Below are 26,620 nucleotides of genomic sequence, written 5' to 3'. Positions count from 1 at the left end.
CTGTATGAGGGCCCAGTATGTAATCAAAGTAATTCGGCTAAGAGGTTGAGGCCTAATATATAATCAATGTAATTAGGCTGAGAAGTTGAATTTAATTTAATCTCTTGAGATGAGAACTGAAATCAAAGATCAAGGAGTCAAAATGGGTGGAGAACAGTTAAGAGCCTTCCATGCAGTTTTTTCCCCTCTGCAGTAACTTCAATGTAGTGTGAAAATCTCTGAACACTCCAGGAATCTTGAACTCTGCCGCGGAGTTCTCCCCTTTGCGGATCTTCATCTACTGTTTTGGGGGTGGGAAACAGGGACAGATCATATCTGCCATATGGCTCAGTAGCCATCAACCTGGTAAACATATCTGCAGCATACCTGCAGGAGGTGAGCTGGTGGTGTTAGATTAGCAGTTGGGACCAAGGCAAGTCGTTCAAGACAGCACACTACCAGGAGAGCAGTATTTGTCAACTGATTTCAATGCTGTGCTGTTAACACGACCAGTTCCACATGCCTTCCAACAGGACAATATCAGAATAAACTTTTGTTGTTATGGTATGAAAGATATGGCCTGACAGAGCTATCCAGACAGCCTACAGAAATTCTAGTTCATGCAATCACTGGTAAGGAGTTTGTTATGGAGCAACTAGCTACAATCTTAATGTCAGTCAATCTACTGAGACTCAGTGCAAACTATACAAAGCTTGATATGGATTCTTAATCATCTGGACACAAACAGGGGCATTGATCCATAAACAACCCAGTTAAAAACAGCAGCAAAACAACATGCTTGCTGGTTAACCATTCTGGATGGTAAACAGTTCTGAGGATCTCACTTTGTTGAGAAGTCTCGCTACTACGCCATTATTGTTCACTAGTTTCACCACCACAAGATTGTTTGGACAGACAACTTATTGAGGAGCCTCTGGAGATGCAGCTTGTGGTGCTGAAGGCTTTGGTTGGTTTCACACAGACCACAATTTTGATTTCTATTGTTTTTCCTCAACAAAATCATTTGCCAGAATGATACCTGGATTGGCCAGCTAGAATGATCTTTGCAGCTACCTTTCTAGCAAGTATGTTTATTATAATTCAAGATTGTCTCAGTGATTGAGATACACTGGATAGTCCAGTGCTAGTCTCAGCATAACTTACTATGTTTTTATTTGGTAAGATAGCAAGAGCTGTATCCAAAAGCTTTGAGGATCCATGTTATTATAATGATAAACAAAAAGACTAACTTTTCAACAGGGTGGTGACAGCAAAATTTATATATTTTAGCACACTGTAATCAGTACTCACTGATTTACACTGTCGGACTCGTTTAGCAACTGTGATTTTGCATTTATATATAGCAATGCTACTGTTGGCTACTCTTGATGTCTAACTGTGGAGTTCCATTAGTGTTTTGTCAGAGACAACATGGAGTTTGTGGAATTGCATCAGTAACTGGGAAGTTCCCTACAAGCAGTGAAGGTCATCTAGCCCTCTTCACTGTGGAGGAGTGCCCACGGCAAGTTTTACAGTCACAGACCATTTTAGAAGACTGATCTACAACTTGCAGAAGCTCTTCCACCTTTCTTGCTGGCGTTTATTTTTCACGACACAAAGCATTGCTTGCATTTCCTGTTAGCTGCTACACACAAGGCTCAAGTTTTATCTTCTAAAGAATTGTATCATCACAGCTTTGTGCAACACACTTGACTTGCGACACATCAAACCAATCCCGGCAATTGCCAAAGATGTCTCAGCTTGGTGTACTGCACCCTTCACATTCTTGCACTGTAATTTTACATTCATACTTAAATATCAGTAGCATAAGGTTTGGTTTCCATTTGCTCCTTGTAAACTTTTTTTTTTTTAAACTAGTTTACTCCAGGAACAAACTGACATTTGATTCCTTTCAGTCAGAGATCAGATCTGCAGCCTGAGGTTGTAGAGTATTGGCAAAGATGATAGGGTGCCCAGTCTCAGACTAAAGTGGATTCATGCCGGTTTGCATTTGCTGAACCACCACCATCAGTGAGCACCTGGTACTTCACAAACAGGCAGCAAAACAACATTTGTTTAACGGATCTTCTGTAATCAATCTTCAAAGAAACAAATGCCCCCAGAAAAGTAAAATTTGTTACCTGCAACCATCAGTTAGCTAATTAAATATGATTAAAACTAGATAATGTCCTAAGTATTATTTCAAAACATTTGTATAAATACAGAGATGAAGAATCTGAAAAACAATGGCCTGGCTTAAATTACTTTAGTTCTTGATTTTAATTTGTAATTTCTCTCTGATCAGTCTGAACCACCCTTTTACCTTCAAAAAAACCCAACAAAAACTACCTTTGTGCTTCTTTTTATATATGTATATGCACACAGATATATGGACACATATACATGTAAGGTTCCCACATTTAAAGGAAAATACACACTAACTCATCTCATTTGCTTTAAGGCCCAACTCCTATACTCTACTGTAAATTTTAATTATATAAAGCTACTGACGAGCTAAGGCTACTGTATATGTGGCTTTACCAATGATGTCTGTGTTCTTGTGCTCCCTGATCCACTCCTAAGTTTCTCACTTCACATACGCATATTGAAATGTTTTTTTGCTTCACCCCCTGCCCACCAATTTGGTACTTGTATTAGATGGTATACAAGAGAGTTATAGTCCATGACAAGGTCCCTGGGCATTTAGTAGTATAATAACAACCTTGACCACTTCTAAAGAAGTGTTACACCAAATCATTTCATCTTTGGCTCTCATCATGCTTTTACTTTACATGTCACTATAAAAGTTTACTTTTCAGTACTTCAGACTGCTAAACCGAACAGTGATGAAGCAGCATATTAAATTATAGTCACTATAAAGGTGTAGCAAATGATAACATTTGGCAGTCATCTTTTAAGTAGTATATTATTCAGGAATGGGGCAGGATTTTTTTCCTAGAATTTTTTTTTTTTTTTAAATTGCCCCCCAAAGCCTGATGAGGAGGGGGACGACGACATACGAACAAAAAACCAAAACCTACCATGCCACTTGTAGAGTTACAAATTTATTCTGGCTTCAAATGAAATTGAGAGGGGAAAAAAGCCAAACAAGATTTAATGTTTGTAAAGTCTGTGAACATATGGGTGGATTCAACGGCTACCTGGTTTTTCTTACTATTTGTATTCTCTATGGGATAACTATACTAATAATTCTGTATTACACCTATGCATTAATAAGCTTTGCGAGGACTCAGGCGTTCAAGGAGTGGTAGGCCTTAAGTCCTACAAAAAAACCTGAGAAACAATTTGAAACAAAGGATGACAAGGATGTTTTCAGTTTACAAACTGCTGATACCCATTTTTGAAGGCCACTTTTCTCCTTTGATTAGAACAGCCTTTGCCTTCACTGCTGTGTTTCCATTCAGGAAGGATTCAGAGAGTTTAAAAGCATGATTAGGAAGTAGAGGATATCAAGTACTGAAACAAACCACAAACCAAAGACCTCACACACCATATGTTACACAAGTGGTTGTCAGCCTTGTGTAAGAACTAGAAGGGTACAGGATGCTGTTTTCAGAAGCATCTCCTTTTAGGTAACAAAATACTTGTATACAGCAGTGTTTGATACACTTGTTTAATCAAATCCATTAGTTTTAAAAGCATAAGATTAAAGTTACATAACAAGCACCGTTAAGGTAACGTCTTTCACTATTCAGGTACATTTGCTCTGGATGCAGAAGGAAATTCCAATTCCCAAAAACAATAAGGCAAGATGTCACTAAAAACTGGAAATAGGAAATTACAGAAGTTAAAAACAAAAAAATGCATAGCTGCTTTAAGAGTAATACATAGTGCATCTTTCTAGTCAGCAAATAGCATCTCATTTAGTACTAAAGGTGTATTCACTTGCTACACTTAAGTATTTTTCAATGGTTCTATCAACCCATTAAAAAAAACAACTGTAAAAGAAAATCAGAACTGCAAGCCACGGACAAAAATTACTTTTCAAATTCTTTTTTTTAAAAGAAGTTGGCACACCAGTTTAAAGACAAACAAACAAAAAAAAACCCCAAAGCCCACAGACTTTATTTACATAGCTGGTACAAGAGAAATCCATCCTGATTTTATATACAGTTTTGGTTTAAAGTCCTGTTTTGCTAATGTTAGAAGTAAAATCCCAAACCAATAGCCCTAGAAAGCTTCAAAAACCGAAGGTCTAGCACTGTCCGTTTATAGCCCTTCTGCAATTCAAGCTTGAGAGGACTAGTTGTTCAAAATTTCAAATTCATTTCATAATATGAGTACCTCTCTTCTTCCAAATGAAAGAAGACAAATTTCCAAATCAATTTTATCTACTGCATGGGACTGACTCATGAAAACACTGCTATTTCGCCTGTCAGTCCAGCTGGGACATATTACTGAATACATACTGAAGAAACAGCTAGAGTACAGCTAGGTTTGTTATGTGTTGTATACAGCAGTCAAACATAGCTTATTGATTTGGTCCACTGAAAACTTGGGGATTTGGGGATGCTTTATTACAGGCTATCAGCCATTCCTTATCTAGATGGCTATATAACTGGCATCAAACCGACAATATGGTAGGGAATACTACCAAAACCCTTAAAACACTGGTTTATGTTATAAATAAATTAATACTGAACTTCAGGCATTAAAAGAGATAAATCTGATCTATGCTAAATATATATCTTTGTAAAAGACATCTGCTTCTATGAAGAACAAATACAGAAGAATCTTCTGCCTCAAGGATGCTGAATTCAGTGCACCCAAGAACGTTGTGCCACTGAGTGACAGAGATTACCCACCTCACAATAATAATGGAAAAGAGCTTAAATGACAGCTGCTTTATACAAGTGACAATAAATATATATACACCGAGTCACATGCAGATACATATTAGCATACTAAACAATTAAAACAGGATAATCTCAGCTGATTGAAAGAATGTTCTGTGACAAGTAGATATTTCCAGAAATTATTTAGGAGCAGTCCCAGTCCAAATACATGTGAACAAAGCGGGGAAAACAACTCCAGAACTTTTGGAAAGGTATTCTCCTCTCCCTCGACCTCCAGAACTCAAGTTCCCCTGCCATAGTCCACAATGAGTTGCCTAATAAGTACTTATGTGTGCTAAGACTTCAAGTTGTATTGGGTTTGCATGGCAAGGTTTTGGTAGCAGGGGGGGCTACAGGGGTGGCTTCTGTGAGAAGCTGCTAGAAGCTTCCCCTATGTCCGACAGAGCCAAGGCCAGCCAGCTCTAAGATGCAACCACCACTGGCCAAGGCCGAGCTAATCAGTGACAGTGGTAGCGCCTCTGGGATAAGATATTTAAGAAGGGAAACAAAAAGTTGTGGCAGGCACAGAGACAGCAGCTGGAGAGAGGAGTGAGAACATGTGAGATAAACAACCCTGCAGACCCCCAGGTCAGTGAAGAAGGAGGGGGAGGAGGTGCTCCAGGCGCTGGAGCAGAGATTCCCCTGCAGCCCGTGGTTGAAGACCATGGTGAGGCAGGCTGTCCCCCTGCAGCCCGTGGAGGTCCATGGAAGGGACCCCAGGCTGAAGCAGGGGAAGAGTGTGAGGAGTCCTCCCCCTGAGGAGGAAGGAGCAGCAGAGACAACATGTGATGAACTGACCCCAACCCCAATTCCCTGTCCCCCTGTGCTTCTGAGAAGGGGAGGAGGTAGAGAAAATCAGGAGTGAAGCTGCACCTGGAAAGAAGGGAGAGGTGGGGGGAAGATGTTTTAAGATTTGGTTTTATTTCTCATTACCCTACTCTGGTTTGATTGGCAATAAATTAATTTTCCCCAAATCAAGTCTGTTTTGCCCATGACAGTAATTGAGTGATCTCTCCCTGTCCTCATCTCAACTCACAAGCCTTTTGTTATATTTTCTCTCCCTTGTCCAGCTGAGGAGGGGGAGTGATAGAGCGGCTGCATGGTGCTTAGTTGTTGGCCAGGGTTAAACGACGACAGGTTTTCAATGTGAACTAATGAGCACTGTACCTTCATAAAAAGTTTAAGTACATTACTTTGAAATCTTTAGCAAATGAATACACAGACTTGTTAGTCTGAATTTGTTTTCTTTTTAGAAAACAAAACCTCAGCTAAGCAACCTTCTAAGCCACATACTGGCCTAAAGCAAAGCATACCAGGATGGAAGACCATACATCTACTCTGTTTCTGAATCTCTCTTCTTGAGTATCAGCTACTGACCTCACAGCGAATAAGAAGAGAGGTCCATGTTGCTTCAAATGTAGCATGGCTCTTTCGGTATTACATCAAGTAATGAAGGCATAGCTAATGCAAGAAGAATTATCTTGTGTTCTTTCCCCTAAATATCTGCTTGGTGGGAATGCTGGAGACAAGAAAATAGGCAAGATAGACCTTGCTTTCAAACACAACTACAATGGGATTCTTTGAGATTTAAATGAAGATGTATTTACTTCAGTAGGTCACCTGTGTACTGCAGCTACTATTTAGTACTTCTCTACACACTTATGGGCTATTGCTGTAATTTTCAAACCGAGACAAGCATCAACTTAAGCGATCTTCACCCCCTTTCAGCATGGGCATCCTGATCTGGCATACCGGGAATCATTTCAATCCCTTTGCAAACTGGCCATACGGCTTCACTCAACTGAAATCTCATTTCCCTGACTGCAAGACAGGAAAAACACTTGATCATTTTTGTAAATATTAAGATCTGTTGTACTTTTTTATCTATAGAAGTCCAAGGCATCATGAATTTAGTTAAGTGCTATGAAAGTGTCTATAAATAAAGTATTTGTGGGATGCTGCTGCTTGTGTTGTCCCTGTTCTTTGAATAGCAGTTTCTAGCCTTTACAATCTGCTATTTGCATTAAATTCATTTGCATTAAATGCATATGCATTAAGTGCATTTTGAGGGAAAAAAAAAGTTAAATGAACCAGCATATTTCCTAATCCACGCATAGTCCAGAAGAGGATTTTTAAAAAGCCATGTTAAAACACATGTAAAAGGAAATATGAAGACAACCTTCTCTAAAGAAAAAAAACAAAACCAACCCTAAAAATGTATGCAGTGCATTCCAGAATATTTCTGTGTTTACTCATCTCCACTATGTTAACAAATAGTTTCTGCTCATATAGGCACCAACTAACATACATCATGATTACAGCCAGCCACAATAGAAAGCAAAGTCTACATTACTATTTGTGTGCAATTACTCTATTAAGTTAATGAGTCAAGCACTGAGGTGTTCAAAATTGTATGAAGACTAAACAATGCCCACTGGGAATGGCAATCATACTATACGTGCCAGTCACATTCCCAGTCCCTTTCCCATTCTGCCCCTACTCACATATGATTAATTATCATAGATAAGTTAACTGTACTTTTCATTGGGAATTCTACCTGGAAGGACAACTGAAAAAGAAAAATGCATGAACACTACAACATATTCTCCTATTGAGATTCATCTCTCTCACATTTTAAGTTAAAAAAAAAAGCTAGCTTTGCAAACACAGAAGGAAATTACAAACAAAACTGCATATACATTTTCAGTTAACATTTAAAGCTCTCCACTAATTAACTATGGGAGCTTTACACCCTATCCTGATGTACCAAGAAGGAATAAGAAAATCAGTTTTGGTCTCAGCAGCTTGTCATTCAGAAGCTTGAGAAAATAAGCAGTCAACAAATATACAGCAAAGATACTGATAATGATGAGCCTTACAGTTGCACAGGAACTAAAATTACAGCCAAGAAGTAGTACTCTTTTTAACATCACAGCAATATACTGTAAAGACAGAACGTATTACAATAAAGTACATCTATTTACACCATTATAAACATCTATACTGATACATTTCTTATTTCATTCTATGAGCTTTCCTAATAGCTAAGATCCCTCCTAGGAGCTAGGTTCCCTCCACCAAAACTCAATCACTTTATCTGAATTTGCCAAAATACTTCTACAAGTAGTTTACAAGTTTTAATGATCTTATTAATTTCTGACAGTAGCATGCATCTTTCTGCACAACAAACAAATGAGAACTCATTGAAGTGCATCAGAAAGAATATACTTAATATTCCCACCCACCTACCCCCAAGTAATTTCAGGGAGGGAAAAATGGTAAAGCTGGGTGAGTATTTTGTTCTCAAACATTATCTTTCAGTATCAAGACATGTAGTTTAGAGGCTGACATACATAAACTTTTCAGTGTAGTATTTTACATTCGGGCTGTTATGAACGTTTTAAAGGAAATTTCAGGAGCCACCTAAGCAGTAGATTTCCAAATGAAGCAAATCTGTTAATTCTGAGTTTCTGGATTAATGTGGGAAAGGGAGTGAATAATGATTTAATCAACCCCTTTCAAGTCACTGCACCTTTCTGGTGGGCAAAACAGAGAGCAATACAGAAGGACACTCCCCCCCCCCCCCCCCAATTCAGCATCAACCATAGATTAATCAGTCAAAATGGAACATTCCATTGTATACCTATAAAAAGGAAAATCACACAAAACAACTGGCAGCCTTTGATTGAACCTAAAGTCTCCTGACAATGTAACAGGCTACTGACACACCAACATCAACAGTTTGAGAGAAGAGAGCTCTGGGAATTACAAAGAATGATAAAAACTGCAATGAACAACTAGAAGACAAGCCCAAAACCTCACGATAAGACTGGAAAATAAGATAGATGTACACCTTATAAATATTCATCTATTTCCTTTTTGGTTAAGATTGTAGCAAGCAAGCATTTATTTACTTTAAATAAAATTAACTTCCTCAAAAGCATCTTAAGAAGAATTTTTGTCAACTATTAGGGTAGTAGTTCCACAACCACCTTCCCACAAAGCCACCTGTCATGACAAAATTATAACAATCTAGAAAAACTTAAAACACTCTTCAAAAGTCATGACAAATTTGCCTTAAAAAACCCTACATATTTTAGTAATATTTACCTCATGTTCTTGGTTATCTTGTCCATCTTTGCCACTTTTTGCACTCTTGACTGATTTTGCAGGTTCCTTAAAAAAAAAAGTTTGCAGTCTCAGTTACTTTGAAAAGGAGGTCTACACAGATTTTTCAAGACAAGAAATAAGGGGTTTTTTTAGACACTCCCTAAGAATACTAAAGTTGACAGGACAAAAATGATACTGTTTCCTTGGAAGATCTTAATGCTGAACTACCAGTCTCTACAAAGCTGCTTTAAACATTTTTCATCTGCAGAAAGGCTTTAGAATTTTATTTATGCCTCAAAATTCACCTATGAGTTTTCATATAGGTAAGCAGGCAGGGACAAAGAATGCAAGTGATTTGAACCATGTCTAAGAACTTACCCTTGCTGCCTTTGGTTTTTAGCTTGAGGAATATTTGTATTTAGTTTAGCTTTGAAATTAGCATCAGTGCAGTACACATTTTACACTTCATTATTCTGTCTGTTCTAGGGGCTAGAAAGTCTAGTATTAGAATTAGGCCCATAACTCAAATTTCTCCTTCCCAGCACTGTACTCAGCTTGCACCCTTCACCCATAGCATATTTAGCATATTTTTGAGATTTGTTATTCTCATAAAGTTTGAATGTTTTTAATATCAAAGGGGGCAAAGATATTGGGGAAAAAGTTAAAACAAACAAATTCCTGTGAACCACAACACCCAACCTCCCCACATCTAATTTTAAAACGATGTTGAAAAACTAAAAGACAAGCAGAAGTCAAACAAACAGAAAAGGTCTGGAGGGATGGCAGCTGGATGAGGCAGACGGTATATTTCACTGTTTCTGACCTCCACTTATATGGCTAATTGCCTATTACATAAAATAAAGTGCAATCCAGTTAACTTTCTGTTGGATTTAGAAGTTTTCTGCAACCACTACTTGTGCGAGCCCCTTTTGTGGCTGCCAGACAAATCACTCCCGGGAGCTCCGGGGAAGACTGAGGCAAAGCGGGGCCAAAGCTAGATCCTCTCCCACTGTGAGGAAAAGAACACGAAAAGATTTCGAGTGGCGATTAGTGCTCCTTGAGGGCTTACGGTGGTCCCTCAAGCACAACTTCAACTGCAGCCAGAGCCACGCAGCAGTGAAACTTCCCGGGACAGGGACCGAGCAAGCAGCTGTGGGGACAGACAACCCCCCCCAACCCCCCAGCCCTGCCGCCATGAAAAACAGCCCTCCCCCCCCCCCCCCCAACACACCCGGGCCGGCCCCAAAGTAAGAGACACCCCCTCCCAGCTCACCCTTCCGCCCCGCACGGCTGAGGACACGTTTCCCACCCCCTCCCTCCAGCGCTACCCCGCACGCCAAAACCACGGCCTCCCTCCGGCTGCCCCCCACTCCGCGCCTGCCCACCGCGGGCTCCGCGCCCCCGCTTCGGCGGGGCGGACCCCGGGGGCCCGGCGAAACGATACCAGGACCCCCCCACACACACCCCCCAACCCCGGCCGCCACGGCACCCCCCCGGACTAGGCCTCGCCGGGAGCTGCCCCCTCCCCAGTACTCGGCTCCCAGGGGAAGGAAGGCGGCCGGCACACAGCGGTGAGAGGAGGGGGCTGCACCTCGCCCGGCTCTCCCCAGCGGCGGGGAGCGCCCCACCGGCCCCCCTCGGCGCCGGGCTCCGCTCGCCGCTGCCGCCCCCCGCCGCGCTCTGCCCCAGGCCCCTCCTCCCCGCGGGGCCTGCGCCCCGCTGCTTCCCCGCGGAGCCCGACCCCCCCCGACTCACTTTCTCCTTCTTGTTTTTATTCGGCATGGCCGCCCCACGCGCCGCAGAGTCGCAACCCCCGGCGGCCCCGCTCCGCGCTGCGCCCGCCCCGCGCTGCCGCTAGCCGCTGCCCCCGTCCTCGGCAGCGGCGGCCTCAGCCCTCCCCTTTCCTCCCCCGCCCGCCGTGAGAGAGCCGCTGCCTCCCCATTGGCTGCCCGCGTCACGTGAGCCGCGGCTCCCGGAGCGTCACCTGGTGGGCGGGGCTCGCGGCGCCTTGCCGCCCCTCACCCCTCCTGTCACGCTCCCGAGCGGCGGTGGCGGCGGCGGCCGGGCCCGGGACTGGGACTGGGACGAGTGGGACTGTCCCCGCTCCGCCCGGGCTGCGGGGCGGGCCCCGTGGCTCCAGCCACGCCTCGGGGTGGGCCCCGCAGGCTGAGCCGTTCCTCCTCCGCGCCCCAGTCCCGCCGCCGCTCTGAGGGGAAGCAGCGGGGCGGGCTGAGGTGTCCTCAGCGCCCCGGGCCTCCGGCAGGATCTCCCTCAGGCGACGGCACCCCGTAGGAAGTGAGAGGTCCCTGCGGCCCCCCCGAGCCCGAGCTGCCTACCGGAGCCCGCTCTCGAGTGAGGGGTATGGGCTCCGCCCCTGTGGATGCAGGGAGAGGGGGGACCGCCGTGCGGGGTCCGGGAGCCTGTCACTGGAGAGCGGCAAATGTTCAAGGAAGAAAAAAAGTAAAACGATATAGGGCATATCTGAAGCATTGTGGCCCTCTCGTACAAATCCAGTGTGGCCATCATCAGTTTGAGGACTTCAGTATATACTTGCAGTATATGGATAAGGAAAAGGTGAGCTTTGCATAGTCGCAGCCTGATTTTATAACAGTTTCTTTATCCCTTGTTTGTTTTTAAAAGCCTGGGTGCAGATGTGTTTGTTTTCATGATGCCCACCTGTACCAGAGATACTTTTTTTCAGACAAATCGCTTTTTAATCTCTCAAAGCCAGAATGCAAAAATCAGAACAATCTTCTTAGACAAAAGAAGAAAGGTGCATATACTTCATCTTTACAAACTGTCTTTCTCACGTGGCCAGATTAAGCCCAAATTACTGTTAGCTGAGGAAAAAACCCAGGGAATACTGAGACTCACAATAATGCCAAGACATAAAGCATTTAAAATTGAGGTTGGATGTGCTTATTAAATTCTAATTGTGCTGTGCTACAAAACGGTAGAAAAATTACAGCCTAATAAATACCTGCATAAAAATGAAATTGATCTCTTTCCTTACTTAACCTGTGAGTATCAAAGCCAGCATGAGCAAGCATCTGTGCTTTCATTTTTAGGAACTGGGATTTCTAATAACCGCTTGTGTCTGATGTGATGGTATCTACCATCAGCTTGCATCCATAATATTTGAACACTTTGCTTTTGCTGTGGTGAAAGGACAAAGAAACTTTGCCTTTTCCAGGCACTGCAAAGTCTACTAACTATGGAGAGCTGCTTCCTCTCACTTCAGTCCCCTTCCTTTCCTGTTTCTTAAGTGCTAGAATACAAATCATGTCTGCCTCTTATCCTTTCCCTAATCTTCTCTGGTTTGAGGATTTAGAAATGAGGTGCAGTTATCACTATTGTGCTTCTGTTAAGAGCCAGTCATGAAAGAGTTACTACTAATAAATGAGACTGCTGACCAAAAGAACAACATGGATTTTGAACATACTAAGAGACAGTAAGGGAAAGAAATCTACCTCCGTCTGTAGTTTGGAGTTTGATCAGTGTATGAAAGGGTTTGTACAGCCAAGGATAAACTTGAGAGCTTCCAGTTCTTTGTTAGGTTTCAGCTTCATAGAAGCTTAAACTACTCTTAATTCCCAGCTGTTGTGTTCCTATCTCCCTCCTCTGCACTGATGCTGGTACTGTGCAGGTCCTTAAACCAGCTCATAGAATTGATCAGGTTGAAAACTCTCCCCCCAAAGTGATATGTTGTTTGGGGTTTTTTTGCCTTGAACTGGCACACCAACACCTGCTTCTGTAAACACTAGCATTGGCCAAAGGAAGGGGGTGGAAATATGTGGCGGGGGCGGGATGTGACCTCAACAGCCTAGATTTAGATCACTTTAAGCAGCTTAATGAGTTTCTCATTGGCTCTTGGCCTCCTTTGTGCTTGCTAGTGCTCATAGTTTTTCCAAATAATGGAAAAACTCCGTCAGTATTTTTGTTACCCAAGTACTTCTGAATAGCAGCAGCGAAAATTGTCTGTTCTTATTTTGCTGTTAGTTGGGAAACCTTGAATCAATACGTCAGACTGAATGCAGGTTCAAAAGATGGCACTGACTCAGTTAACATTTAGGAGGTTTTCTTTGTGACCACAGATGTAGAAACTCTTGTGAAAACTTGACTCCCCCTCACCTCACTTGCTGGGGAAAGAGTCTTATTCACCAGTAACAGAAAGCAATTGTGTTTTTCAAGGCCTGCTGTATTATATGAAATAATCAGTGGGTGGAGGTGGTTTACAAGAAAAATAGTTCCATCTGTATGCTCTAGTGTCTTCATAAAATATGAGAATAAGACAAGTGACTTACATTTTCATGCGGCACTAAGATGAAATCTTATTTTGACTACAGTGGCCCATCATTATTCTGCTACAGAGTAGAATTAAATATGTAAATAAGGTGATGTAATATGAGTGTGAATATGACTATATTAGTATTTGCATTAACTTCTGAACATGTTTCATGCAAACTAGATGTTTTCAAAAACCAGAACAGATTCAGACTGATTAGGCTATCTCTGTAATTAAAATAGCAAAAGCTAATGCATGTAGCATAGCTACCAATTTGCATTTTTTTACTGTATTGATTAAATTGTCTAAACTTGCAAAAATTAAATCACAAAATAATTTCAAGTCTTGTGTAAAACACCTGGATAATATTTAATAGCTTGAAACCAGGCCAAGTGTCCCATGTGCCAATGAAAGGGGAATATTTACACAGTCGATTACAACTGTATTGGATATTCTTTTTCTGTTTTGTTTTAATCCCTTTTCAGCAGTTAAGCAGTCATGCTCTGGCCTGAGTTTATTGAACAGATCACTGTCACTGTGATAGGGATAACATCTTCCATCCCCAGTTGTATGGTTTTACTGCTTTCCATGCACTCTCTCTAGTTTAATTGGGTGGTATGCCAGTTCAGCTTGCTAAATGGCAGAAAACTAACTGAGCAGGGAAGACAGGAGATAATGAGACCTTTTGCTAGCAAGCTGTTAATTTGGCTCAACTGAAACTATGCAACTGCACTTGTGGACAAGGTCTGAGAAGCCAGTGAACTGTCATCATTATACACAATTGTCAAATATTGGCAGGCTGTTTCTCAAAACACTTCTTTATTGACTGAAGCAGATCTCTTCTGTTTTCTGGCACTCTGTGTCAGACGTAAAGAGAGAACTGAAAACCGAAGCACCACTGGCAGTAAAGAGGCTGGAATAGATGGGTTGAAATTTAAACAATTTTTCCATGCTTGTGCAGGCCAAACTACTAGTTAAGGTAACTTTCCTGTCAGGAGTAGTCAAACTGCCAGATTACATCTGAAGGAACTAACTGAGGGAATAAACTACTTCTTCAGCACCTGCAATAGACTCTGATTCTGTGCAACGTAGCATCAAAAGGTGCAAAGCCAGTATATTCAACTTCACAAAGAAGCTTAAACATCTTTCAGAAACCTTCTCCACTAGCATGGATTTATTCTGCCTACCCTGAACTACATGAAATAATTCTTGGGCTGCTCTCAATCTAAAGAGTTAGACATTAATTCTCCTCAATTCTTTTAATATCCGTTAGTGTTGGATGCCCTGCTCTCATGATCTGCTGTGTTGTAAATGTTACAAAATAATTTATTCAAAGCTGTATAAAAGTCAGACTTTTTTGAGGTAATGAGTGACAGGTCAAATTTTAGAACTTCATGCATGTGACCAACATGATATTTCAGCCCAGTGTGTAACCACATAGTTACAAATGGCAATTATTGGCATCACTTAACACAGAACCAGCAGTGCACATTCAGAAACATAATTAATCATATGTATTTGTAATACTGTCAGTATTGGATACTTCTAGCTGTAATATTACTCCATATTTTTTTAAAAGTTGGACTGGTAAAAAATGAAAAAAATGCTCATGTATGATTATTTATACTATCTAAATCTCAGCTTTAAGAATTTTCAGTAACTATGTGGAAGTATTGCATTGAAATACAGATTTCTTTGAGTTTTGTCTGTTCTTAAAAATTTTCATTCTCTTTCTTGCCTCTTAAGTTTGAAGAAAAGATAAGATTTCATTTTGAATGTAATTAATAACATTTTCAATTATTTAGGTAATTATAGCATTATAGAAAATGCTTGCTAGGAGGTTTTTCACTTTTGTTAAAAATTCAGAACTCTCTTTTCTTCAGGTGAGGAGTGAAAGCTCATGTTAAGCCCTCTTTTCACTAAGCTCCCAGAGGCTTATTGGAAAAACCAGAAGTCAGCTTGCTTATGACTCTTCTATCGGGGAGCAGCAAGAATGGGGCTGCTCCATGAGAGAGAAAGAGCTGGGATCAGAGTGTGGCTACAGCAAAGGCCTCTCTGACCAGAGTACCATCCCAGTGGGGTCAGGATGGCGATAGTCACCAGTCTGAGACAAGGCAAGGTAGCAAGTCAGGGGTCCATCTAACAAGTCCACTCAGGAGCAACAGGAGAGAGGGCCAAGGACAAGAATGGAGCCAAGACTACCTATAATGCAAGTCCAAGCTTACAGGAGACAAGCCCAGAGAGAGGACTACTGATAACATAGGTCAAAGGTTCATCCAGGAGACTGGGGCCAGAGGCAAGACTACCTACAATGTATACCTAAGGTCCATCTAGGAAGCTCAGTCAGTAAGTCATGCTGGAAGGAGGCAGGGCTGGATACAGGTACAACTCTGACAAAGCAGGCCAGGTTTGGGTGCTCAGGCCAGAGCTTAAATGGAGCTCCTGGACCAGCTGGAAATGTTGCATATGGATGGTAACTGGCCTGGTATCAGACGCTGTTAGCAGCTATTGTCCATATTCATTAACACATTGATTCTGGATTTCTATTTGGGCCAACTTAATTTTAAAATGAACATGAAAAGCATAAATAATGAGCATGGAGAACTCAGGCAGAATGCTACTGAGGCCTTGTACTGGTTTTGAGTTACAAAGTACTGGATAGAGTTACATTTCTTCATAGTAGCTTGTATGGGGCTAGCTCTGTTTCGGATTTGTGATGAAAACAGTGTTAATAACATAAGGATGTTTTAGTTACTGCTGAGCAGTGCTTACACAACCTCAGGGCCTTTTCTGCTTCTCACACTGCCCTGCCAGCGAGCAGGCTGGGGGTGCACAAGGAGTTGGGAGGGGGCACAGCTTTGACAGCTGACCTCAACTAAGCAAAGGGATATCCCAGACCATATGACATGCTCAGCAATAAAACTGGATGGAGGGGTAGGGAGGTTGGCCAGGGCTGCCATTGCTTGGGGACTGGCTGGCCATCGGTTGGCTGGTGGTGAGCAATTGTCTGGGGGTTTTTTGCATCACTTGTTTTTCTTTTTTTCCCCTCCTTTGTTGTTGTCTTTTTTTTTTTTTTTAATTATTCTTAAACTGTCTTTATCTCAACCTATAAAATTTCACACTTTTACCCATTTGATTCCCTCCCCCATCCCACTGGGGGTAAGTGAGCAATTGCCTGTGTGGTGCTTAGCTGCCTACTGGGGTTAAACCATGACAGGCATCATTACTGAGATTCAGTAATATTCTAGACAAATAATATATGACAAAAATATCTAATAATATCTAATGATAGTTAAAACATTTTATCTGTTTGTGGCCACAGTTTGCACAGTGGTTATTAAGTATTAAAATGACCTACATGTGGGAATTTGGGTGATGGTCAAAGTGAAAGACAGGCTATTAAGCCAGATGAACTATTTGTCTTATCCAGAATGCCAATTCCTATGAAAAGTGCCTGCACTTGTGTGCTGGTACCCAAATTCCATAGAGATGGGAATTACAAAAATAGTAACATTAAAACACTTTGTACAAATCACTTGATGTACTTCTGCCTCAGTGAAGCAAATAAAAAGATCATGAAAGCAAGGCTTCACTGCATGTCATGTAGTTGAATCTTTCCAGAAAAATAAACTCAAAGAGGTGCAACTGTGCTGGTAACATAGATGAAATTAGGATATCTTCTTTCATGTTTCCACTATTTTTTGTGGTTTTATTTTTTGTATTTACAACGAGTTGAGAGATACTTTAAAATACAGTAATCTGTTTAAAATTTATTAGATCTGCCTAGCATTCAGAGGGTGTAAGGGATAAGTTTATTTTTGATAGTTCACCTCTTTTTTGTATCCAAATTGAGTATTATTATGGTGTGTTTTGGTGCAATTTTTAGCAGTCTTTGTTGATTCCAGGTTTTTGCTGCATTAATGCGATGTTCCTATTCATGTACTACCATTCCCTCTTCCCACATGATATCAAAGGGAGGATTAATTTTGTATCAGATGAGTGAGACTAGTAACGTAGAAAGGTGACTGCAGCCAAGACTCCTACATTTTCATTTTTATCACATTTAAGTTGGTATTTATAGAATGAATGAAGAGATCCAATTAATTGTACCTCCTGTTGATGCCATACAAGATTTTTTCTTTCAACACTTCATAATTTTTTCTGCCTTTTTTAGGATTTGTCATAGCTAATATAGCTATGTATTTTTGTCTCAGTGTGGGAAGAGTTGAAAGACATACTCAGAAAGCATACTCGGGACTTAACCCTGCAAGTACCATAAGTTTGTAGATACGTGAGTGTCTGCTTCCGAGAATGCTCGGAAGTGTCCACCTTCTCAGATGATGCATATACTGCATTTCTGATCTGCTTCAAGAGCAATCCGTGCTTCCTGGTCAGAATGTAAGGAGTAGCTCCCATCAGCACAGCTTTTGGCTTGCTCCCCATAGGGCAGGCTGCCTGCATCTACACTGTGCAGTGTTTGGAGGGATCTTGTCTTCTGCAGGCCTTTCCAGAACCTTTTTATGTACACAGCACAAATATTACTCCTCTGCTACGTTCACATCCTGTGATCTTGCCAGTTCTTACCGTGTTCCTTAAGATCGATGAAGTTTGTTTTTAAGTATTGCTGTGTGGGGCTACACTGAAATCCCCCAGCATCAAGCAGCCCTACCACATATCTTTTGGTAGTCAAGGTAATTCCTGAAGTCAAAGTTCCCCTCTCTTCAAGAGCTGCGATAGTCTAGGTCCTCCGCCACACTGACTTCCTCTCAGGACCTTGAAGTCTGTCTTTGCATGTGAGACATCTGAACAATTTTGAAAGGTTCTTTAATAATGAATACCCTTTTTTGTTTGTCCAGGATAAAAAGAGAAATGCTTGCAGCATACCACTTCTCTGCTACTATAGCATGTTACCAGAGAGGCATGTTACAGGGGCATGACAGGCAAAAGGCTTGCAAGGATGATGTTGGAGTATTGGGCCAAGTGGAGGGAGACTTCATACTCAAACCATTTCCTAGAGCTATCTAGCTACTGAATGGCTTCTAGGTTTTGTCTGAGAGGAAGCCTTGTTATTTTGCCTCAAAGGCTATTCCAGGAATAATCAAGCATGCACACAGAGTGAATGCTAATGAAGAGGACTTTGGAGCAAAACAGGTGATGATTCAGTCTGATAGTATAGGTGCACTCAAAATCTCCTTATGTGTTCTGTTAGCAGCCTTGGTCTGTAATTCAGCTATAGAGTCTACCGGATGGCAAAACTCATGAGTTCATCATTCTAGATTCAGTTTTTCAACATAAGAGTTACAAGAATTTGGCAACTTCATCAAACCAGAATATTTTCGCTTAGTCACATTTTAGAAGGTGTCAGCTCCATTTTTACTGAAGGTTTAAAAAAATCAGATAGTCTGAGAGAATTTAGACTGAGCAATTAAACATTGGCAAAGGTTATAAGCATTTCAAACTAGAACCTTATAATAGGAAGTGTTAGGCAAACTTAACTACAGATTTCTCTTCCGTCTGTATTTATATCATGCTGTGTACTGACTGTCTGGTATGCCTGTACAGACTTTGCCCCAAAGTTAACTTTGTCTGCACCTTGTGTTCAGTATTTATTTTAAAAATTCTGCATAGGTATGAGTTGTATTTACATTTATATCATCCTTTCTTAGGCATCTTAGGATTTCTTTTGAACACCAGGCAGGTGATTAAAAGTACTGACAGACAATAACATGGGAAGACAATTACTAAGAAGTCAAAACCCAAGGCCTTTGACACAGATTTTTTGCCTGCATGCCTTCCACAGAAGCATGACACATAATCTTTATACTTGATGCATTCCCTTTGCAAAGAGATTCAAGGTTTTTTTAATTTTATGCTCTTTTTTGCTGTCCACAATTTTTTTCTGTCCATGAAAATGGCATTTATTGATGTGAGCATAGCTGATTAATCACAGCTGTTCTTACAGATTTTAATTTCCACAAAACAGCTCGTGTCTCCAGCATGCTGTATGTCTCTGCTTTTGCTTTTATTGCTATCCTACATGTTCCTTTCCAGCTTTATCAGAAGACTTTCTTCATATGTTTCTTGACTGCTTAGAGAAGTGTTCCATATACATGTAACATTGATTCAAGAATCAATTGCAAGAGCTGTTTTTCCCTCCCTTTCACAGGGGCTGCCAAGATAGTTTTATGGGCATCCGTTTGCCTATCTTGTGTTTTTTTAATTTATAGAATAAATGCCCAGATTACTTCATGGACTCCTTTGTTTTTGTTTCAAAGAAAGAATTAGCAGACATTTGAACTGAAGTTAACTGCTTCTCAATATATATTGAAATGTAAAATCCTTGTTATTGGCATGTAAAAGAAGCAGATTGGTAACTGCCTGTCCATAATTCCCATGGCACTTTAAATTTAAAGCTTATTTCACATATGTAAAGAGGATAATGGTAATAAGGTAAATAAAGTGTGTAAATAAATGAAATAAGGTATGTAAGATATATGTAAGACATATAAACAAAGGATTCTTTACATACATCTATGTAGAAATCCTACTCCTCACCCCGAGTTAATTGTATTTTTGCAACTGACTTTAATAAATTGGATTTGAATTTTAGTTCTGCTAAATATGTTAAGGCATTTTGTCTAAATGTTTATCTAAATGTTAGAAACTAGATGAGCTAATAGCTAACCTTTTAAGATTTTTATTTATTTATTTATTTACTTGTGTTACGGAACCAACCAGAGGTTTTCACTCAAGACTGAAGTATCATGGCACTGTATATGAAATGCTAGTAAGGAAATGTCCTTTTCACAGAAAGGTCTGGTTTTGCTATGTACTTCCCTAATGGTATGCTTCATAAATAGTATTATTCAATTAAATGCTAAATCAGCTATATGAATAAGTTGTGGGCTTGAAGCCAGAATGAGAGGAAAATGATCAAAAGCTGTACAATTAGAAAGAAAATTTACTAGGTATACATTACTTATGAGAGGCAAAGGCTTGATAGTCACTCAGATGAGTGTGTTCAAGCTTTGACTGTGCATTTCCAGACTGCTCCGCTGTATGTAGGTCCTGTGTCATTTGGTCTGAAGAGACAGAGTTGATCATTTATGATGTTCACCATTGCGTTCCTGTGCATGCTGTTGGCTGCAGAAGCTGGTATACTGTATCCAGCTAGCCTGACAGGCTCTTGTAGGCTTGGGTGAACCTTGAACAAGTATGGTACAGCAGGTATATTCAAGATCCTCTTAGCCAACTTTTTGATTATTCTGTAAATGCTACAGAGGAAGTGGATTTCTGAGAGGTGGTAAGTTCAGTTGCTTTGTGTTCAAAAGGTCTTTTTATGGTCTAACACTAATTGCTACTGGTAAACACTGATGGCTAACAAAAATGTCTTAGAAAAAGTCAGGGGCAATACTCTGTGAGCTCAGCAAAGGACTGGGGTTTGGAAGATCTGGATTCTATTCTTAATTTGACCATTGATTTGCAGTGTGGCTTTGGCAAGTTAATCTCTGTTTCTGTTTCATTTTCACATCTTTGATCTCTCTTGTCTATCTTTACTGCAATTTGTCTTTACAGTGTCTAGAATAAGGAGGGAGGCAATCTTGACTGTGATTCTAATAACGGTGATAACAAATAATATTAAATACAAAGTAAGTTTCAATGATTCTATTGGAGTATGATTGTAATGGGTTTTTATAGGTATACAGGGATACAGATTTAAGTTACATGTTCAGCCATCTTTAACCTAAAGGATTGAATCCTATCAGAAAGCTGTCTTTAGCATCTGTCTTCATGTTCTGTACTGAGCTGAGAGAAATTAGACTTCAAGATAATGTCCATGGATGTCAAGGAGGTAATACAGTTGTATTTCTAACAATTCTGACTCAACAACTCTATGACCTACAGCTAAATGTCTGCAGCTCTTTTACACGTATAATTCCCTTTCATGCCTGATACATATTCAAAAACATTCTCATTAAAAACACTTTCATATGAAACTCACCTTACGTTTGAAAATGACTGATTAATTATTTCTCAGATGGCTATTTCTAGGCTTACTCCAAATATACCCTTATGGTATTTTTCTTTTCAAAGGAAAAGTGCTTCTGCATTAAGACCAATTTTGCTGTCAGATTCCAGGTGATATAGGCAGCCTTTAGGTCTGATTTGAAACCCTACTAATTTCAGTTGGGTTCCCTACTAATTTCAGTTGGGTTCCATGAAAATATGTGTGGTTCTGTTCAGTAAACACGAAAAAACCCTATAATAAATTAAAAGCTCATGGAGACCACTGAACATGGTAAGTTTTACTGAGAACAGTAGCTGCCAGCCTTCTCTAGGCTTCCTGCAAAAGGTAGTTACAATCACTTGATTTTTATCAATTTATTAATGCTTTTTTGACAATACAGATATTTTGCATCCAAACTGTATGTTTGTATCACTACTGAAAATTCTTGTGCCTTGAGCGTACAAAAGAAAAACACATTGCGTCCTTCATGCCGAGCTTTGTGAAAGCAATAGTCTGTCTCATTACCTTAGTTTTTTCCATTCGTCCCAGGTTGATTTTCTTCTCTGTTTTTTTGTTTAAAAGTTAATTTAGTCATTGAAAAAAATACCTGATAGACACTAATGGAAACTGACCACTGAACAACTGTAATATGTGCTAAGTCCATTGTCCCACTTGCACCTGGGTTTCAGACTTGTTTTGAAGGGCCGAACCTTTAGACATAAAAGGATAATCAAGTCTTCCGGCCTACTCAACCTGAGCTTGAAAACAGCATGCCAGCTTTGTTAACCAGATTGTACAGGAAAAGCTAGACTAAGACCAGTTATTACATACTGGCTATTGAATACCTGTCAAATAGTAACTTTCGGTTATAATCAACATAAGGCAGATCTGAAGCAGTTACTTTGAGATGAAAAGCTGTGTATCCCATTACCAGTCACTTGAGCCTTTCGGTGTCCATCTGCTGATTGGAGAAGAAAACTTCATTAATAATGTATTCACAGATTGTGCTCTAGCTTTTATGTTGCTGTTAGTTCTTCCAGCATGAGCTATCTCAGCATTATTTAGCTTCTGAGCTCTAACATCTCCTTAGTAGCCATGGCAAATTGCTTGGTATTTTCCATTTTAGGGGATAGAAGGCATTAAAACATATGACCTGACATTAAAATTGATCCATGAGTATGAGATTGCTTATTTTTTGCATAAGAATCTATACTACATTAATATGTTTTATCACTGCCTCAAAATACTTCTTCAAAAGAGAGATTCTGAGCAAAAAAGAGTAATTTCTGTCATGGTTTGTTACAACTTACACAACTACACTAATCTAGTACTTGATAATATAAATCACTTAATGCTATGAAATGAGTAAGGTAATGTTTTGGACTTAGGGAGCTGAATGCCAATAAAAATTGGTGCAGCTATCAAAGTCAGTGGAAATGTCAATGCCAGGAAAATGGCCAATAATATCCAGAAAATTTTGTTTGGTTTGGACAGTGTTTTACCATTTTTAATTAACAGTTCCACCAGGCACAATAAAATTATTGCATTAGAAGTTAAGCTATTCAAACCCATAATTTATAGTCTTATCATTTGGTGGAGTTGTTTTGTTTTTAAATTGCTGAACAATATGATCTGAAAAGTTGTCAGAATTAAAGCCTGCAGACAAAACAAGACTGTATTAGCTGTTAAGTTCTTAATGTCTCTGAATGTCTTGCTCTTTGAAGTATTGATCTTTTTTTTGCCTTAGAATGGGCAGTTTGTATACATTGGGAAAGTAATTATGTGCCTGGGAGAAAATGGCATGCAGGTGTAGTCCTTGATCCAAGACATTTGCAGAATAAAAGTTCTTTTTAATATGTGATTTTTTTTATTTTTTAATTTTTTTTTAATATCAGGTAGTATCACTGGCCAAAACACCCAAAGGCTTGGGCGTTTATCTCTGATACAGGTCTCTGCAGTTTTCATGCCCTTGTGGCTTTAAGATCGTATTACTGCAGTACACAGGGACCGAGGAGCTATAGCTATGGCAACCAATGCCTGATAGGCAACTGACAGCATGAATTACAGAATCTCTAAGGATTTGCTGCAGACTGGTCTCCCTGCTGGTCTGACTGCTCTTTTTTTTTTTTTTTTTTTTTTGACCTTCAGGACCAGGACCAGCATCGAGGCCTTTTCTGTTCTAGTATTCGTCCTTCTGTAAGAAACTTTAAAGAGTTTGAATAGATAAACAGGTACAGATGGATCTTAAACAGGTTTAGGAGGGGGGTTTTTTGCAGTCATATTAATTCTTTCAAGTGAGACAAACTGTGTCTCATTTTTGCCTGTATCTGTATTTCTACATCTACTGTAGCACTTTTACCAATACAAATAGCCCATTCAGAAGGGTATTTTTCACAACCCTGACTGACTTAGTGGTGTAAGGAAGTCCTGAAGTCAAACTCAACCTCAGATATAGCCTTTGTATTAAAGATGAGGTGGGGAATAAGATGGGATATGAAATGTTCTTGTTTTTATTCTTTAGGTTATGCAAAGAGTGTCTGAATTAGAAAAGTGAGTTGCAGCCCTGACGTTAAAAATTCAGGTCCTCCATAGTCATTAGCAATTGGAGTACATGTTTCATAGCAGTATCACAAAAGTCAAGAGATTGAAAGGTGAAATATAGGAGAAAATAATTTGGGTTCTTGCTTTTCTTAATACCTCTGCAACTTCCTGATTAAATTTTAAGAAAAATTCAACTCATACCCCTGGTTAATGTGTGAGTGGTCTTGCTCTCGAACCTGAAATTCAGTTTCAGGTCTCCTTACCCAAACAAAAGCCAAAAAAAAAGTCTTAATTCTGGTTAAAAATATTTCATAGATCAGAGTTTAGTATCTCTGTTGACAATGTATTTGGACTTTTTTTATGAAAGCTGTTAGACATTTCTGTAACATAGCTGTTATCTATTCACAGTTGCTTAATAATGTACATTTAAAAACAAAACTGAATGTGCCTAGACACTTCAGCCAAGTATCTTGTTAGTGCAGATATAATAATAGTATGTAATAATAATAGCAATTACCTAATTTAGCAATCCAGGACACATGTTCTGACATTACAACAGCTATTTAATTGCATATAAAGGTTTCAGAGAAGATGAAATTAATTTGTAAGAAAATCAGAACTACAACTTAAAACAAGTTTCAGCAGTCATAGGAAAAAAAACCTTACCTGAGCGAAGCACTTCATAGTATAGAAGATCTGATAGATTTTGTGGACTTCTTTAATGTGGAGATCACATGCGGAATTTTATTACTTAAATATCATCTGTAAACAGTAAACTGTAATGCTTGATTATTAACTTATGTTGCTACAAAAATCTACTAAAATCTACTAAAACAGGAGTAAAATATGTTTATAAAAATAACCACAGTAAGGTGATTTTATCTCTACAGACGTAAGGCATAAAGAAGCAGTTCACAAGGAAAAATCCCTGTACAATGTTATTGGAGCTTGCTGGATTCAAAATTACTCAGATTCACTCAATTTTAAATTAAGGTGACCTAATGAAATTTAATGAAGTTATAATCCTAACTGAATTTAAATCACTCTATTTGGAAGACTCATATAATGCTTCAGTTGTGGAGTGGCAAAGCTGAAGAATTTGGTTGGGTTTTTTTTAGTAACTACTAGTTACTTTTTCTAGTGACTCCTTTCAGTACTGTGAACAAATGTTCAGAAATTGTTAGGAGACTTCCCAATATTCAGTGTTGCCTGATGTTATTGATGAACTGACAGCTAAGAAGAAATGAGAGAATTATTTACATGGTGATTTTTGCACAAGAGCATAGCAAAAGTGTGCTTAGTGTATCTGTTTATAACTAAAAAAAAAAATCCAAGGAAGGTGACAGTTTTTTTCTTACTTTTTAATAGCTTTTGTATATACCTTGTATATACCTAGTTCAGATTACTATTACTAATGACACAAGTGGACCAGTCTGATGCAATACTATTTTTCCAGTTTGGATTGTTTTTAGTAAGATTGTAAGTGAGTAGAGATTTTTGTCTCACAACAGTTTAGGATCATAAAAGAATTATAAATATGGGGGAAGGGTGGAATATGCATGAAGAAATAATCCAGGATAGCCTATTGCTCTTGTCAGGTTTTCTTTCCTAAATAATCTATGACAAACACATTTAAATTTACTGAAAAACCTTTGGTAAAGAAGGTTTTACTGCCTTCTTAGCAGGTCTGTTCCTTCGCTTCCCATCCACTGCAGAATTATCATAATGTATGTTCTAATTCTTCTTAACGTAAGATTTACTTAATGTTTCCTGTGCTGCTTCTAGTCCTCCTTCTAGTGGATACATTGAACAGTAGATTATCATCTTTTTATAACTACCTTTCATGTATCAAGAGAATTATCAAGTCCTGCACTCTTTCAGATTCTTTACCTCTCTCGTAGGCCTCATTTTCTAAGCCACTTTTACTGTTAGTTTTCTTCTCTGGGTGGAGCTCTTCTATAAATACTAACAATTACTAAACCTATTGACTTTTAAAATTAAAGCAATACAAAATAACTGAGTAAATACACACATTCATTTAAGTATTGTCATGTTAGTAATATTAACATGTATTGTGAACACATAATAGACATAAAGGAAAAATGCTCTCTAATTCTGAACGGTATAATGTTCAGTGTGTCAAGCATAAGTCTAAATGAGTTGACTGTGTTCCACTGTAGATTTCAGTAGCTGAAAACGAGTGTGTAAAATATATTCTGGCCTTCTGTTGAAGAAGAATGTCCACATCATCACCAGACTAAATTTAAATTTCGATTTTTTTCTAGAAATTAGAATTCTTATTCTGAACATGGAGAAACTTAGAGCTGTACTGCATCAGGTAGACCTGCGGAGGAGGATTGGGACAGTTTCTCCTCCTTTCCTTTCTTATTCCTGATGACAGCAATTTACTATGGCTTTTTATTTGATACAGCGTACTCCTCAAACTTGTGCAAGTTTTTTTTCTAAGTTCTGTCCGCATGTCTTAATTGAAGTCTGCAGCTGATTTGTCTCTGCTTTGCCCAAGTGAAGGTGTAAGCAATGTATTACAGGAGTAAGTTTCTTATTCCCTGTTATTGCCATAAGTAAGTATACCTGAGCTTGGCCTGATGTGGTTCCTAGTCCTCAGTAGACTGTCAGTCAGTTTTCAAGTCTGATACCTGTAACTCTCACCAATAGCCTCCCTTTTCATGAAGCAAAGGAAATTACTTTAATACTACGATGAACTGGGAACATTCTAAAATAATCAAAACAAAGACACTTTGAATAGCACAGAATCCCACAGGCATTTCATCCAGATGTATGTTGAACCTTCTGTGGAGGTAGGCTTCTTCAAGAGCCCTT

General features: G+C 39.5%; 1 protein-coding gene and 1 long non-coding RNA gene across 6 annotated transcripts in view; one reads left to right on the top strand and one right to left on the bottom strand.

The window, feature by feature from the left end:
* Nucleotides 1-10,844, bottom strand: part of PPP2R5C (protein phosphatase 2 regulatory subunit B'gamma) — a 96,072-nt gene extending 85,228 nt beyond the window's left edge. For all 3 annotated transcript variants that reach the window (XM_052783187.1, XM_052783188.1, XM_052783189.1), the window contains exons 1-2: nt 10,701-10,844; nt 8,946-9,011 (exon numbers count right to left, since the gene is read on the bottom strand). In XM_052783187.1, the coding sequence (XP_052639147.1) occupies nt 8,946-9,011; nt 10,701-10,727 (93 nt within the window). In that variant the 5' untranslated portion in view covers nt 10,728-10,844. The remainder of the gene's footprint in view (nt 1-8,945; nt 9,012-10,700) is intronic.
* A 251-nt stretch (nt 10,845-11,095) lies between these two features.
* Nucleotides 11,096-26,620, top strand: part of LOC128139970 (uncharacterized) — an 86,801-nt gene continuing 71,276 nt past the window's right edge. For all 3 annotated transcript variants that reach the window (XR_008234567.1, XR_008234568.1, XR_008234566.1), the window contains exon 1: nt 11,096-11,519. This is a non-coding gene — a long non-coding RNA (uncharacterized LOC128139970). The remainder of the gene's footprint in view (nt 11,520-26,620) is intronic.

This window comes from Harpia harpyja, chromosome 3 (genome assembly GCF_026419915.1).
Source record: "Harpia harpyja isolate bHarHar1 chromosome 3, bHarHar1 primary haplotype, whole genome shotgun sequence".
Taxonomy (NCBI): domain Eukaryota; kingdom Metazoa; phylum Chordata; class Aves; order Accipitriformes; family Accipitridae; genus Harpia; species Harpia harpyja.
The sequence above is the reverse complement of the archived record's forward strand: the minus strand, read 5'-3'. Positions and strand labels throughout refer to the sequence as shown.